At 45.7% G+C, this 13757-nt stretch overlaps 1 protein-coding gene across 1 annotated transcript; it reads left to right on the forward strand.

Moving 5' to 3' along the window:
- The first annotated feature begins 919 nt into the window (after nt 1–919).
- LOC101776703 (wiskott-Aldrich syndrome protein homolog 1-like) lies at nt 920–13426 on the forward strand. Its single transcript, XM_022827915.1, has 4 exons — nt 920–2059; nt 2599–2649; nt 2939–3011; nt 12522–13426. The coding sequence occupies exons 1-4, from the start codon at nt 1275–1277 to the stop codon at nt 12690–12692; spliced, it is 1080 nt and encodes a 359-aa protein (XP_022683650.1). The 5' UTR covers nt 920–1274; the 3' UTR covers nt 12693–13426.
- Nucleotides 13427–13757: the final 331 nt, after the last annotated feature.

Here is a 13757-nt window from a genome sequence, read left to right on the forward strand (position 1 = left end):
TGCCATGGATGATTGGTATGCTAAATGCTTGGTTGGGGGTCATGCAAGCTTTTGCTGCTGGGCCACACGGCAACACGAGCTATGATGTGGTCCAGCCCAGTTGCGCGAGTGTTTATGCTTTTGATATTGCACTTGGTTTGTTCTCCGAATAATGATGTGTGCAATCTCATCACCTTTAAGTCTCCGCGACGCCTAGCTAGGAGAGACGTTTTGGATGTTGAAATTGCCACTGGAATTTCCAATTGGTAAATACATTTGTAGGCTACTACTTTTTAGATTTGAAATTGCTATTGCAATCTGCGGACCTCTGATTCATCGACTAAACTACATACATCATCGTAAATAAAAATTGGTAAAAATTTGTAGATTTGAAATTTCAGTTGCCATTGCGGACCACCGATGAATCGACTAAAACTACATATATTATCATAAACAAAAACCTTAATGCACTAGTTGATTACTTGATTCGCTGTAGGTTTAGCACCTACCATCTCAACTACACCGGATTTCCGTCGGACTTGGGTGGGTCCAGGAAGAAAATCCAATCAAACTAATTAATAGCCTTTTGGCTGACCGGAGCCGAGCATAACTCAGCTACTTAGATTCTTTCTAATGAACATGCGTAATGGATCCCAAGCCTTGACTTAGCATATGTACTCGTATTTATGGTTAATAATGCGGTCATGGTGAGGTGACGCTCATGCACATCGGACGTGGCAGCGGTGCTCCGGCGACGCCGTTGGCCCTACAGGTCGTACGCCGCTCTTCCACAAGAGCCCCCGGAAGAATGCGGTTTTGCGTTGGAAACGTCTGGGCTCGAATGCACCGTTCTTTTTGTCCACACGAGGGTCCAAAAGTAAATCCTGTTTTCTCTCTCCTGCCGGGTCGAAACTATATTTGCTCTCCTCTCTCTCTCTCTCTCTCTCTCTCTCTCTCTCTCTCTCTCTCCTAATATCTCCCTCTCCTCGGTCCTCGCTGCCCCGTGCCATGCTGCTACTGCTCCCTCCTCCCCTCTTCTAGTCTTCTTCCACCTCCTCCTCTAGCTACTTCCATCTCTCTCTCTCTCCTCTGTCTCTCCTCCCATCTCATCTCCTGTTGTAGCCCACACGAGTCGTCGCGTCTCCTCTCTCTATCGCGCGCGCGCGGGCGCGGGCACGAGACCTTCCTCCAACAAGGAGGGAGCTGAGGAGGCCGGGAGGAGGGGTGCACAGGAGGCGGCGCGCTAGGCCGGGCCGGGCCGGCCGGGCGGATGGCATGAGCCGGCGGCGGCCCGGATGGTCCCGGCTCGGAACCTGCAGCAGCTCCACCGCGACGCGCATGCCACGCCCTGCGCCGCCGCCGCAGCGGGCATCGGCGTGACCACGGCGCCGCCGAGCCACATGGCCCAGGAGCCCATCGACCAGCACCACCACGAGCCGTCCAAGCCGCCGCCGCTGCCGCCGCCGCAGGAGAGGCAGGCGGACCACCACCACGAGGCCCGCGCCAGGGGGGAGGCTCCCGAGCCGCTGGCGCTGCGGCCGCTCCAGACCGCCGGCAGCCACCACCAGGAGGCCGCGGGCACCAGCGGCAGCAGCAGCAGCGGCGGGAGCAGTAGCGGAAACGGCGGCGCCGGGGACTGGCTCCGGCTCGGCCTCGCCCCGTCGTCCCCCCGCGCCGGCGCCGGCGCCGGCGCCGCGGGCTCGCAGCTCGGCGCCTTCGCGGACCGCGCGGCGGGGCCGCCGCCGTTGCTGCTGTCGTCGCAGCCGCAGCCGCGGAGGACGGCGACGGCGGAGGCGTTGCCGGGCATGGGCGTGCCGCCGGGTTCCTTCCTTCGCCAGGCCGCGCCCGGCATTCCGCAGGCGTCGATAACCCTGCCCGTGCCGCGCGCCGGGCCGCCCTGGCTGCCGCCATGGAGCCCCGCGGCGGCGCCACCGCCGCCGCTGATCCCGTTCGGGCACCGCGCCTTCTACACGCCCGGCGCCGGCGCCTCCGGCCTCGACGCGATCAGGGTCGTCCTGCCGCCGTCCGCCGTCGCCGCGGCCGCCGGCGTCTGGTTCGCGCTCCAGGCCGCGCCCCACCAGTGAGTACACTACTGCTGCACGATGCGAGCATTTCATGTGTTCCTCTCTCCCTCTCCCTCTCTTTCTCTTTCTCTCTCTTGTCGGTTGCTTCAAACTAGGTGGATCCGAATAATCCCTGGAGAATGTGGCGCATTCTTCTGCATGCGGTTTCGAATCGGTTGTTAGGCCATGTTTAGTTACTCCCAACTCCCAACTTTGACACTATGCAAAAAGAAGATTCCCCATCACATCAAACTTGCGGTACATGCATGGAGTACTAAATGTAGATGAAATTAAAAACTAATTGCACAGTTTTGTTGTACTTTGCGAGACGAATCTTTTGAGCCTAATTAGTCAATATTTGGACAATAATTCACAAATACAAACGAAACGCTACAGTGTGCTACAGTGCTGTAACAGTAATTTGGCACCTCCCAAATTCCCTAACTAAACAAGGCCTTACTTTTGGTCGTTTTGAATTCATAAGGTTCTTTATCTCTTCCTTTCTCCCCGTCAAATTAAATTGGAATTTTGATTTCCTTTTGATTGATTCGTGCAGAGGGAGGGAGCCATTCTTGCCTCAGATTCCGAGGAGCTACCTACGGATCAAGTACTATTCCTCTCTGATCTCATCTACTTCTTTAATCTGACACTGATGCATCACCAATCAAACATGTCATCCTGCATTTGGATTCTTCTAATGCTTCGTCAATGCTCCTCCCATCCTCTATGCAACCACCACTACAATCTCCATGCATGCAGTAGTACAAAAATGCTGCACATCACATCTATTCCAGTAGAATACAAATGAATTTAGTTGTTGGAACATACAAATCTTTACGAATCTTCCTTCGGCTTGTTTTGGTCTTTTGTTAACCTGTGAATTAATGTTGTTGCAGGGACGGGAGGGTGACGGTGCGGCTGCTGATCAAGTACCTCGCCGGCAAGCTTGGGTTGGAGGACGAATCGGAGGTACGGTGTTCATCACAGCTCCAATCTCCTTCCTTGAAGCATCACTATTCGCCTTCTTCTTGCTTGTGCGTATGGTTTCCATGCATCTTTCTCCCCACTCTTTTTCGTTGGGTGCTTTTTTCTATATTTTATTCCCCTCCCCTTTTTTTTCCTCTTCACACTTAGCTCTCCCTCATCGATCGTGCATGTTTCCTTGCTTTCCCAACATCGGTGATGAAAGGAACTCGAGAGCTAGAAAAGGGACTCGTTGTACCATACAGATGTGGGACTACACACACACATGTTTATATATACGTATATATGCACCCATCTCGCTAGTGTTTTACATAATATATATGCTAAGTGTGTGTGTGTGTGTGTGGCGACATGGAAGAGAGTGAGTGAGGTCTTGTTCCTGTTGTAGGTGAGGGGTGTATGTCCTGGGGTGGCACATCACCCCCGGCCCTCTCCTCTCACCACCACCACCGCCACCACCACTTGACAAGAGAGTAGCTCTCTCTCTCTCTCTCTCTCGCCCATCCATCCATCCATCCATCCTAGAGAGAGAAAGTGAGGGGGTTAGATAGACGGTTAGTTATCACTGGCTAGTGATGGACCTTGGCCGCTTGCTGCTCCGTCCCTTCACCTGCATTTTCTGGGCGCACAGTACACACACAAAAGCACTCTTGAGCTGCAGCAGCAAGCATAGGAGGCTACTAGCTGCTTAGGCAAGAGCCTGAGCCCTCATGGACACGCCCTTTCTGTTCTTTCTTTTCCTATGCGCCCCCGTAGGCTCAGAAAATGGCCTGGGTTCCCATCATTGCAGCCCAAAGCCCTTTCTCCCTTCCTTTTCTTTCTTTTCAATGGCTTGCAGATCGAGCAATGGCAGCCGGAGACGGTGAGCGTGTAGAGTTAGAACATGCATGCGAGGGCAACAGAGCTACGACGACACGGGCTAGCGGCTGTGCTCATCATCTCATCGATCGATCTGTAAATATGTGTAGGGCGCATGAGTAGATTTGTACATGGACGTACAGTGCCTGTGTGGCTCTATCTGCAGGCCGGCGTGTGCAAAAGTGTGTATTGCGAGTGGTGGAGTAGTCGTGAGCGGGATAGATGGTGCCCTAGAAAGAGCCTCCTTCACCCACCATGCATCACTGAAAGCTATGCACCATCCTCACCTAGCGAGCTATACCTCTCACCGTATGGCAGGAAGCATCAAGTAGGGCTCTCGAGTGTCCTCTCTCTCTGCCCGTATATGGAGGGAGAGAGAGAGAGAGAGAGAGAGAGAGAGAGAGAGAGATGTTCTGTTCATGCACACATACTCTTTCTCTCTCTTACACACACCATTTCTTGCTGCTCCATCACTGGGGGATGGATCCTTTTCATAATGGCCTTGAGATCTTGCTTCCTTTTGCACTCGATAGGCCTAGCTTGCAAGCCTGCATATGCTCTCAGCAACCGCAATGATAGGCTTCTTTTTGTTCAGGACTACACACACGCATATACACGCTTGACGACGACCGGCCGTAGCTTTGTTTTCTTTTCGTCGACATTTTTCGCACTACCATATATAAATGTATATCTCACCTCTTCGCATTGCCTATTTATGTTTTGCCTGGCCATCTACTCTGATCAGTCTCATTTGCAAATTAAAGTAACATGAACATAATGGTCATGGAATCTCGTCCTGGTTTAAAACAGAAATACCACCAGATAGTGCAAGCTCTAGCTAATTCCTGCACGCACAGCACACTCACATAGCAGGTCATAGCTACACCCATGTAGAGATGCCATGCCAATGATGAAGGGCCAGCAGCTAACTTTTCAGGTGGCTAATGCACTTGCAATTCTGCATAAATCATAAATGAGATTCTTAGAAAATGGGTTCTGGTGGAGTAACCGTATAAGCAACAATCTATATATGAAAGATGCGTATGGATACACACATAAGTGGAGTGCAGGGCTATATACAAGAAGTGTGGACGTTAATCCATATGTGTCTAGGAATTGACGGGCTAACCGCGCGTCAGAAACTTAACTAGTATCCTATACTTGAGTGGCCAATATACTTTTGTTTAGATAATGGATGACAAAAGTTCAGTCTTTAACCTCCTCATAGGGGACGAATCGTAATAGCTATAAGCAGTATACGGCGTTGTGCAGGAGTTTACGGGAACAAAAGACAGCTTACTAACCAATCCTACAACTAAAATGCAACACAATAGCTTGAAGATGTTTAATGCTGTGTGAATTAAGGTAGCAATCAGTAAAGTCCCTGCATGTTGTAATACTAATTAATCGGATTGAAGCTCGTAACTGACTAGTCTTTCTTTTTTCTTTTCTAAGGAATTGCACTGATGATTAGTAGTAGCTCTCGATTGGTTACGTGTGTGTGTCGGTTGTCCAAGCGAAGTGACAGGAGGTTAAAATTTAGATCACGTGTCAACTCACCTCTCCAGAATGAACAAATTGAAGTGGGGTGTGACGTGGCACAGCTCATAAAAAATATATATTGTACGCTTGGCTCACAGTTTTTACAGAAGTTTCCGAATAAGCCCGAAACAAGGTGTTTATTACAGAAGTTTGAGCTAAGTTGATTATTAGTATTTTTGGTTTCCTAATCCTGCAAAATCCTCAAAGGATGAATATAATGCACTTTTAAACTGTACTTGTTCTTTCAGATACATTCAATTAATTGAATTAGTATTTATCCAGAGGATGTGCATCAGTACATATGAGAATTTCATAATAATACACAGAATGCAGCTAGACTACTGATGCCTAGAAATTTCGTGGTGTCTAGAGTGATCTCAGTAAGAAGAATTTTAGGCCGATTTATCGGACCTTATTAGGACAAAGACCTAGCAAAAGAGGGTCTTAGCGTCTTTGTTAATATTTATCAATCTCTATTTGCAAAATAGAATAATGCTTATAACTCCCATATCCTGTGCCATCATACTTTTCGTTTCAAATATCACCCACGATGAGTGAACAAATTTGCTACACATATATATGTAGCAATCAGCTGAGCATGCAGCTTTGTTGGAACAATGATTTTATTTTTAACTATCAGCTGCTCTTGAAAGGCTTGGCTAGCTTCACCGACGCCATGCAAAGACTAGTTTATTTTTTTCCTATAAAAAGATGCCATGCAAATAAACATTTCTAAGGTCAACTTTGTCTCTACCAACCAATTCTATATTATCTAGACTTTTTATCAACAATAATTGAGGAGGTTCTTTCCCTAAAAAAAGAGAGGTTGTTGGTTTTACTAGGTTGAAACATGTGTCAATCTTGAGTGGTGAAAGGCCTGCATGAGCAGCTAGGGATATGATGCATGCGGATTTAACAATGCACAAGAATATGGAATGTGACCATGCTTTAGTTATTAAGATAGTAATGAGGACTTAGTGGCAGGTCATAGCTAATCAAAAGATTCCATCTATTTATGCTTTTAATATAGTAGTGTACCGGACGGCTGCTCCACTTTCTATATGCTTATGGATTGTACTTTCTTCTTTGTCTCTACTAGCTTGATGCTCTTTTTTCCCTTAGTTGCTATCCTAGTCGTGAAATTAATGCAGCGAGCATCTAGCCGTCACTACAGACAACTCTGAGCCGGGGAAATTCGTGAGTGGTAGGACGTCACCACCGACTGACTATTTTTTGAATTGTGATGTTCGAATGAAATATGTATAATTCAAACAATACAAATATTAATTTCTAACATAAAAAGAAAAGGAGAATGAATTCGAGGCATCTCCCATGTCATATTAAAATTCCCCATCAGAAAAGAAAAGAACACCGAGATGAGAATTTGGTCGATGAATCTTACATTGCTCTTAGTTTAGTTACTTAGTTCTCGTTTTCATGCGGGGAGGTGGAGAGAGCACAAGTGAGCATGCAGGCCTCTGAAACGCCAGTAACCCCACTTCTCAAAACACCCCGAAGCTAGTCGTTGTTTTCTATACCCAATGAGTGCAATAAGCCTTTGTCAGTACTACTAATATGCTGTCATGCTATCGTAGAGCTTACCTCAGACCTCACTCTTGATTGTGAACCCAAACTGTGTCCGCGATGTAGATAGATCTAGATGCATGATGCAAAGATTTTCTTTCACATCATGCGACAAAGATCAGATAAGAGTAAGCTAGCTAGATAGATTAGGTTTATACACTGCTAGTAGCTGGGGTTTTGTGATGACAAATTAAATATAAGGACGTTTAGTAGTGCTGCACTTTGTGTGGAATGGTTAGACACGCTCATCTTAATTAGCTACGGCCAATGGAATGGATCCACAAGAGCAACCACTACTTTTATGCCCATATGATTGGTTTCCGAACGAGAATGTGCATGCATTGTTTGTGCGTGTGTGTGTGTAGAGAGAGAGAGAGAGAGAAAGTGGAAGAGAAAGAGAGAGAATCATGGCATGGCAAGTTGCATATGGTGAAGGGTGGCGAGAGGGCATCACGCAATAGAAGCAAAGGTAGGGAATAGAGACCGGTGAGCAAGAAAAGCCAAGAGGACCACACCACACACAGCCGGCTCTCACTCGCAATCCCTCGCATGGACACTGCATGATTCCCTCATGCATGGGCGCACGTACGTGTCGTCACGAACTGGCTCGCGATCGAGCCTGGACACGGACGTGTGACGTGTCCCCCTTCTTGATTTGCACCGGCTGGTCCATGCGAGCTAGCAGCAACCTGCTTGGAGGAGGGATTTATTGGTCGATTAAAATGAAGGAAGCGTTTGCATTACTAGGAGGCACTAGCTTTAGAGGTAGAGCACTTTGGAGCAAGGAGTTGTGGACAAGAGGGAAGCACTGAAGGGCTAGCTTCCTTTAGGACTACACGTACTCCAGTCTTCCCTTTGCCACTTTCTCTCTCATGCATGCTTTGAGTTGGGGACCATGCATATGCTCTCTTTGTCTTTGAGAGAGAGAGAGAGGAGAGAAGGAGAGAGAGAGAGAGGAGAGAGAGAGATTGAAGCACTCGGTGCACCTACCAATCGGGAATCAAGGGGAGATTAGCGAGAATTAAGTAACTTAACGCAACTGCAAATGAACACCTAATGTACACACAACTAATTGAGCTCACCGGAATCGCTATGCAGTGCACCGGCATTTATTGCGTGTGCTCGATCGCCTAATATAATAGTTAGGTGCAAAGTCTTGTGTGGGTATTGTTTAACAATGTGGAGGAGGACTAAGAAGCAGGTCGTTGGGATGGACGGAGTGTTAGTTGGAGGGTACTTGCTGGTGCCCTTCGCCTAGCTAGCTACTAATAGAAAATATTCCCTGGGGCAAGGCAACGGGTGGTGATTGATGGGTGCGTGCCCATGCATGCATGCAAAAGCATTGTTGCCACAGCCAAGTCTGGGCAAGCAAACGTGAACGGTGCACCAACGCTGCCTGCCTCTAAACTACTAGTGTATACAGTATACTCCATTCTGGTTGGTGGACTTTGCACATCATGACATCAATCCAATTTCCATGCAAGTAGTACACATGCACTCTTATTTGACGTTTTTTTTGGGTACCTTTGCTAGTCTTCTACCATTTTTTTTCACAATCTCTATCTTTGAATTTGGAATGCTTATTGCGAAATTGTCCTATGTGTTACCTCTGTTTTTAAATATATGACGTTTACAACATCTTATACATATACGAACTGATTAGCTTGTCCTAGACGTCGCGTATTTAAAAACTGGAGAGAGTATAACATACTAGCTTGGAAACTAAATACTCCAAATGCATCATATATATATATATGTATGTATATATATATGTATATGTATGTATATATATGTAGTAGCAGCAGTTCGTTAGTCACATTGGTGCATGTCGTAGGCGTGGCTGTGGTCTTTGGTGGAAAAGGGACGTTTGGACGTTCGGCCGGCCGTGACCAGATATCGCCACCGGATCGCAGGCCAATTAAATGTAGCCATGAGCCCATGACAGGTTATCCTCGTATAGGTTAGGGACGCTCCTGTAGGAAAATACACTCATCCAAAGGAATCAAGTGAGCCACCAAATTGGGGTACATAGTTTATGACACAATAGTTGTTGTAGGGATGTAATGCATCATCTTCTTGCATGTACTCAACACTCCTAATTATTGGAAGGAATCTGATGATATGATCATGCCCTCAAGAGCTGTTCACTTATATATGTGTGCATTCCGGCCGGTGGTCTTTATATAATTCCCCCTTGATTGCTAAAGTGTCCCCAGCACGATCTAAATACACCGTCGTCGCTTACATTTACGCACGATCGAGAACGATGATCGATGAGACGAAAGATTCGCGAATTTGTATTTTAATTTACTCGTATATATATTTATAATAGGTGCTCCTTTCTTTTTTGTTCTGGCGTGCTGCATGATTACGTTTTTATAACCCCCTCATCTTGGCCTTGCTTGATTGGTGGAGGGTTGCATTCCATGTAGAAAAACGCATCCCCACATGCATGATCATGTTAGACCTAGCTAGCACTATGGCTTAGTTAATACTATTTTGATTCTTTTGTCCTATAGCTAGTGTGAGCTTGCTTCACAATTAGGTCAGTCGCATCAGCGGGAATTTCATAGCGAGTTTCATCAACATTAATTTCTATGTAATTATTGTCTGAGCAACTTTGAAATTAACCTTTTACCTAATGATTCTTAGCTAGATAATTTTAGCTGTGAACTGACTAGCTTGATGCTGGTGAAAGTCAAAGTTCCGACGGTGGTTATTGCTTTTGCTTCTCTATACCCTGTTGTGGTAAATACATATAGGAACAACATTTGAATAAGATCGAGAATTAAGCCTTTAGTATTTAACCATCAACGGTGAATCCAAATGTAGAAATAATCTATATGCCTATAGGAGAATATGCATATCGCTTTGAAAGAGTGAAAAAAAAATCTTCTTGAAAGAAACACAGTGTATGTATAAGTTAGAAAGAGCACTACTGAACACACAAGAGTATGAAACTGTGGATAATTAGAATTTGCAGTTTCTTATAAGAGATTTGCACATATGTGCAAGAGATACAGTTTTGCGTCAGCATGCTATACCTTGTACATAGTTTAGTTTGTTTTAATGTTTTTAGGAGAAGATGTTGTTTGAATCATCTTTTGGGTAACTATGGTTATGCTGTTTGGGCACAAGTCGGTGGAAATGAATGTTAGCAATTTAGTGGAAGTATTCAAAATTTAATGAATTTTCATATGTTAGGACTTTGTTAGTTTGCATTTTCTTGTGTGTAAGGGAGTTTTTTTTTTTGCATTCATGCAAGATAATTTTTTTCATCACCAGCATGCTACAACCCTTGTGTGCATTTTTTTTAAACACCAATAAGTTGCTTGACTTATTTCATTTAATTTATTTCGAGGAATACCTTTAAAACTCATATGTGCTTGCTCCTTCTATTGTGCATGTTGCATAGATGTAAATCTAGATATTGCAGTAGAGTAAACAGTAGTAAAGAAAATATGCTTATAGCAAAGAATAAAATTTATTTGGTAAAAATCCTCTTTCTAGGGTGACTGATCTACAGAGGATTGTCTAGTTCTAGTAGCTATGTTGTACTTTTACATGCTGTTTAGCCAATGCATGTATATTGGACAACTAGATAGATCAACAATTAGGTGATGGATGTGCAATAACTATCACAATGCTAATTTTGTTCTGTAACACTTCATTGTCTATTCATAGTAGTACCACGGCGTTTTCAATTTGTACTTCTTTGGCGTGTATGAAAAACGTACAAGTGAACGATGCTTCCATTTTAGTAAACAATGCTTCCATTTTAGTACTACCCTAACAATGACAGACAGATGGTTAAGTGACAATGACGCTTTTATTACACAATATAAAAACAATCATTCCTTAATAAAATTGTTGTATAAAAGTATTTCCTTAATAATTACTTAGTACTATAAAGGTGAACATATATTAGAGCTGAATTTAAGGATTCTTACCTTAAGATACAATTGTTGTCGTATGCCAACATATGCATAGCTGAGAAACATCCTTCACTGAATGATTTCAGAAATATTTGTGTCAGCAAGTTTTTGGAATTATTACCTTCTTTCTAAGTATGGATTCCTATTGCATGCTTTTAAGGTGTAATTTGTCACATTGAGATGGAAAAGAGAGGGAGAGAGACAACATATATGAAACTGAATAACCACTTTCATATGGAGGAAGCAACTTAGCACTTGAATTGAATTGGTGATTGTGGAGGGGAAAGGTTAATGGGTTGGACTTCAACCTGTAAACATGTCACCAGAAAGGCCCACTGATGCATGCACATTCCAATCTAGTAGCATCTGCACTGCAAACTCATCTTACAGGAAAAAGTATTTTACTGCAAACTGATAGAAATTTGCCATATCCTTGGTTCTAATTGTCGGTTTAGTGTGCAATTATTAGGTCAAATAGCATCTATTTTATTTAGTGAGTATGCGTCACGAGGTCTATTTTAGGTTGCGCAGCATGATCTGCTGCCGACATCAGCAATGTCGGTGGCGCTGTTTACCTAAAATCAAAAAATTCAGAGTAGGGGCAGGCGTTGCTGTCATGCTATGGCATGTTAGGTAGGCAAGCATGGCCGTATAGAAAGGTAGAACACCTGCACATCACGGGTGTGGGCATTGCTTGCTAACCCATGCATGCTCCTGGACGATTTTGGGATGGAAGAATCAACCAACCAATCTATCAACATTAATCCTTTCCTGGACCATGCTTAGTCTGAATTTCTGTGTTGTTTATGGTAGGTGCTCAGTATGCCTAGCACTTGTTTTCAAGAAGCCAAACCATTGACTTGAACTTGGGGTGACTCTGGTTAATAAACTAATGAGGAACGTACATGGCCGGTTAAAAAGCATAATTAAAAGAGAGGAAAAACAGTCAGGCAAGAGGTCGTTCCAGTTGTGCATCTCAGATCTGTGCTTGGTAATTTGAATAACTTGTTTGGATTACTTGCTCTTGAGATCTGTGCTTCGCAATTGCAACTTTATTTGCAAGCACGTTTAGTTTGCTCCAATTTCTCCCGGATAAACCGTACATGTCGTAGTAGTAGGTTGAGCGGGCCACCGCGTGCCGGCCGGGGGACGGACCGGGAACGGTTTCTTCGGGGGCCTTCCCCGGGCGTCAGACATCGGTGTCGATCGGGCACCACCTCCTTTGTCTGGTCGTGCATCTTTTGTGTCTCGTAGCCTCGCAGAGAGAGCATCGCCCATAGCGCTTATGCTTCTTTTGTGCATGTGTGGGGTTGCTCCTAGGAGATAGAGGACCATCTGATCGACTGATCCAAATCACTGTCTCACTCTTTCCACGACTCATTATTGGTGCATCAGTGTGGTGTGGAGTCATATGCACATCTCATTTGAGTGTGTAAGGAAACTAGGAATGCTTTGATGCTATCTCTGTGCAAGATTATTTCAGTTTGTTTCCTTGCTTTCTTGGAAATGAATTTCAGTTTGTTTTCCGGATGACATCGCTGAACTGACGCAACATGCTTTGTGTCCGTCTGTGCAGGTGGAGATCACGTGCCGAGGGCGACCGCTCCCCGCGTTCCTGACCCTGCAGCATGTCCGAGACGGCATCTGGTGCCAGGGCGACGCCGCCGTCTCGCCGTCGGTGGTGGCGCCGGACATGCCAGCCGCCGCTAACCACGTCATGGTTTTGCAGTACGGCAGAAGACCGTAGTAGGCAGGCAGACAGACAGACCACCAACCGATGACAGTCACTCACGGAAAATGTAGATCCTGGCAATATTCTGCCCCTCCTAACCCATTGTCGGCACGGGCTGTTGCCAGGCCGGCAATAGGCGGCATGACGGACGACGACGAGCTCCCGACCGCCTGCGCGCCGCCGATGAATGATGATCTGCTGAAGAACCACAGGACATGTGCGAAGCTTTTTTCCCCCGCGGCGACGGGTCGGCGCGACAGCTCATCGGCGCACCGGAGGCTGTTTCTCTCCACACAAGTGCTGGAGAGAACATGACAGCTTGGAAGTTGCCTGACAAGAGAGCTGTGACGGCAAGGGAGTTCAGCCCACTGAAGAGTAGTGACTTCCAAGCCATTTTGGCCCTTTTTCACTTCACCTGATCTACTAATTAATCTCCAGAGTTGAGCCGTGACGTTTTTGTTAATCCCCCTGCTGCTGGCTTCTGTTCTTTGTTGTGGAAGCAGCACGTCGTCAGTTTAATTGTTCTCATTGCTAAAGGACCTGTCTCTCAGAGGGCAAACTAGACATCTCACTGAGAATTCATTGATTCATGACTTGACACCCCCCCCCCCCCCCCCCCCCAAGAAGATCTTTGTTCCCTTTGGTTGGTTATTAATTCAGTGGTTTGTGCCACAGCAATTCAGTTGTAGCACCTCTCATGTCTGCACAATTTGCCCTCCTTTTCTATTTATTGGAAAAAAATTCAGCAAGCAGTTGTAGACTTCTGATGAAAGTTGAAGACTTGGATGTCCTTCAGGGTCATTCTTTTCCTTCAGGTCTTCTAAGTTTACATCTCACGCACATACTTCTGTATATTGTCTGAAACAAAAACAAAATGAAGAAACAATCGATTTCTCGCCTTTCAGAAGAAACAAGTAACATCACGTTACAGTAACAAACAAGGTGAATCGATCGGATGGAAAGCCGCACATCAGACGTCAATGTGCCACCAAAATGCCATCCTCCCTGCAGAGGGCACTCTCGGGCGCCAGTAGCAGGTCACCGTCATCAGTCGGAGCTGAGCCAAGGGTGATGCTGAGG

Source organism: Setaria italica, chromosome VII (assembly GCF_000263155.2).
Source record: "Setaria italica strain Yugu1 chromosome VII, Setaria_italica_v2.0, whole genome shotgun sequence".
NCBI lineage: Eukaryota > Viridiplantae > Streptophyta > Magnoliopsida > Poales > Poaceae > Setaria > Setaria italica.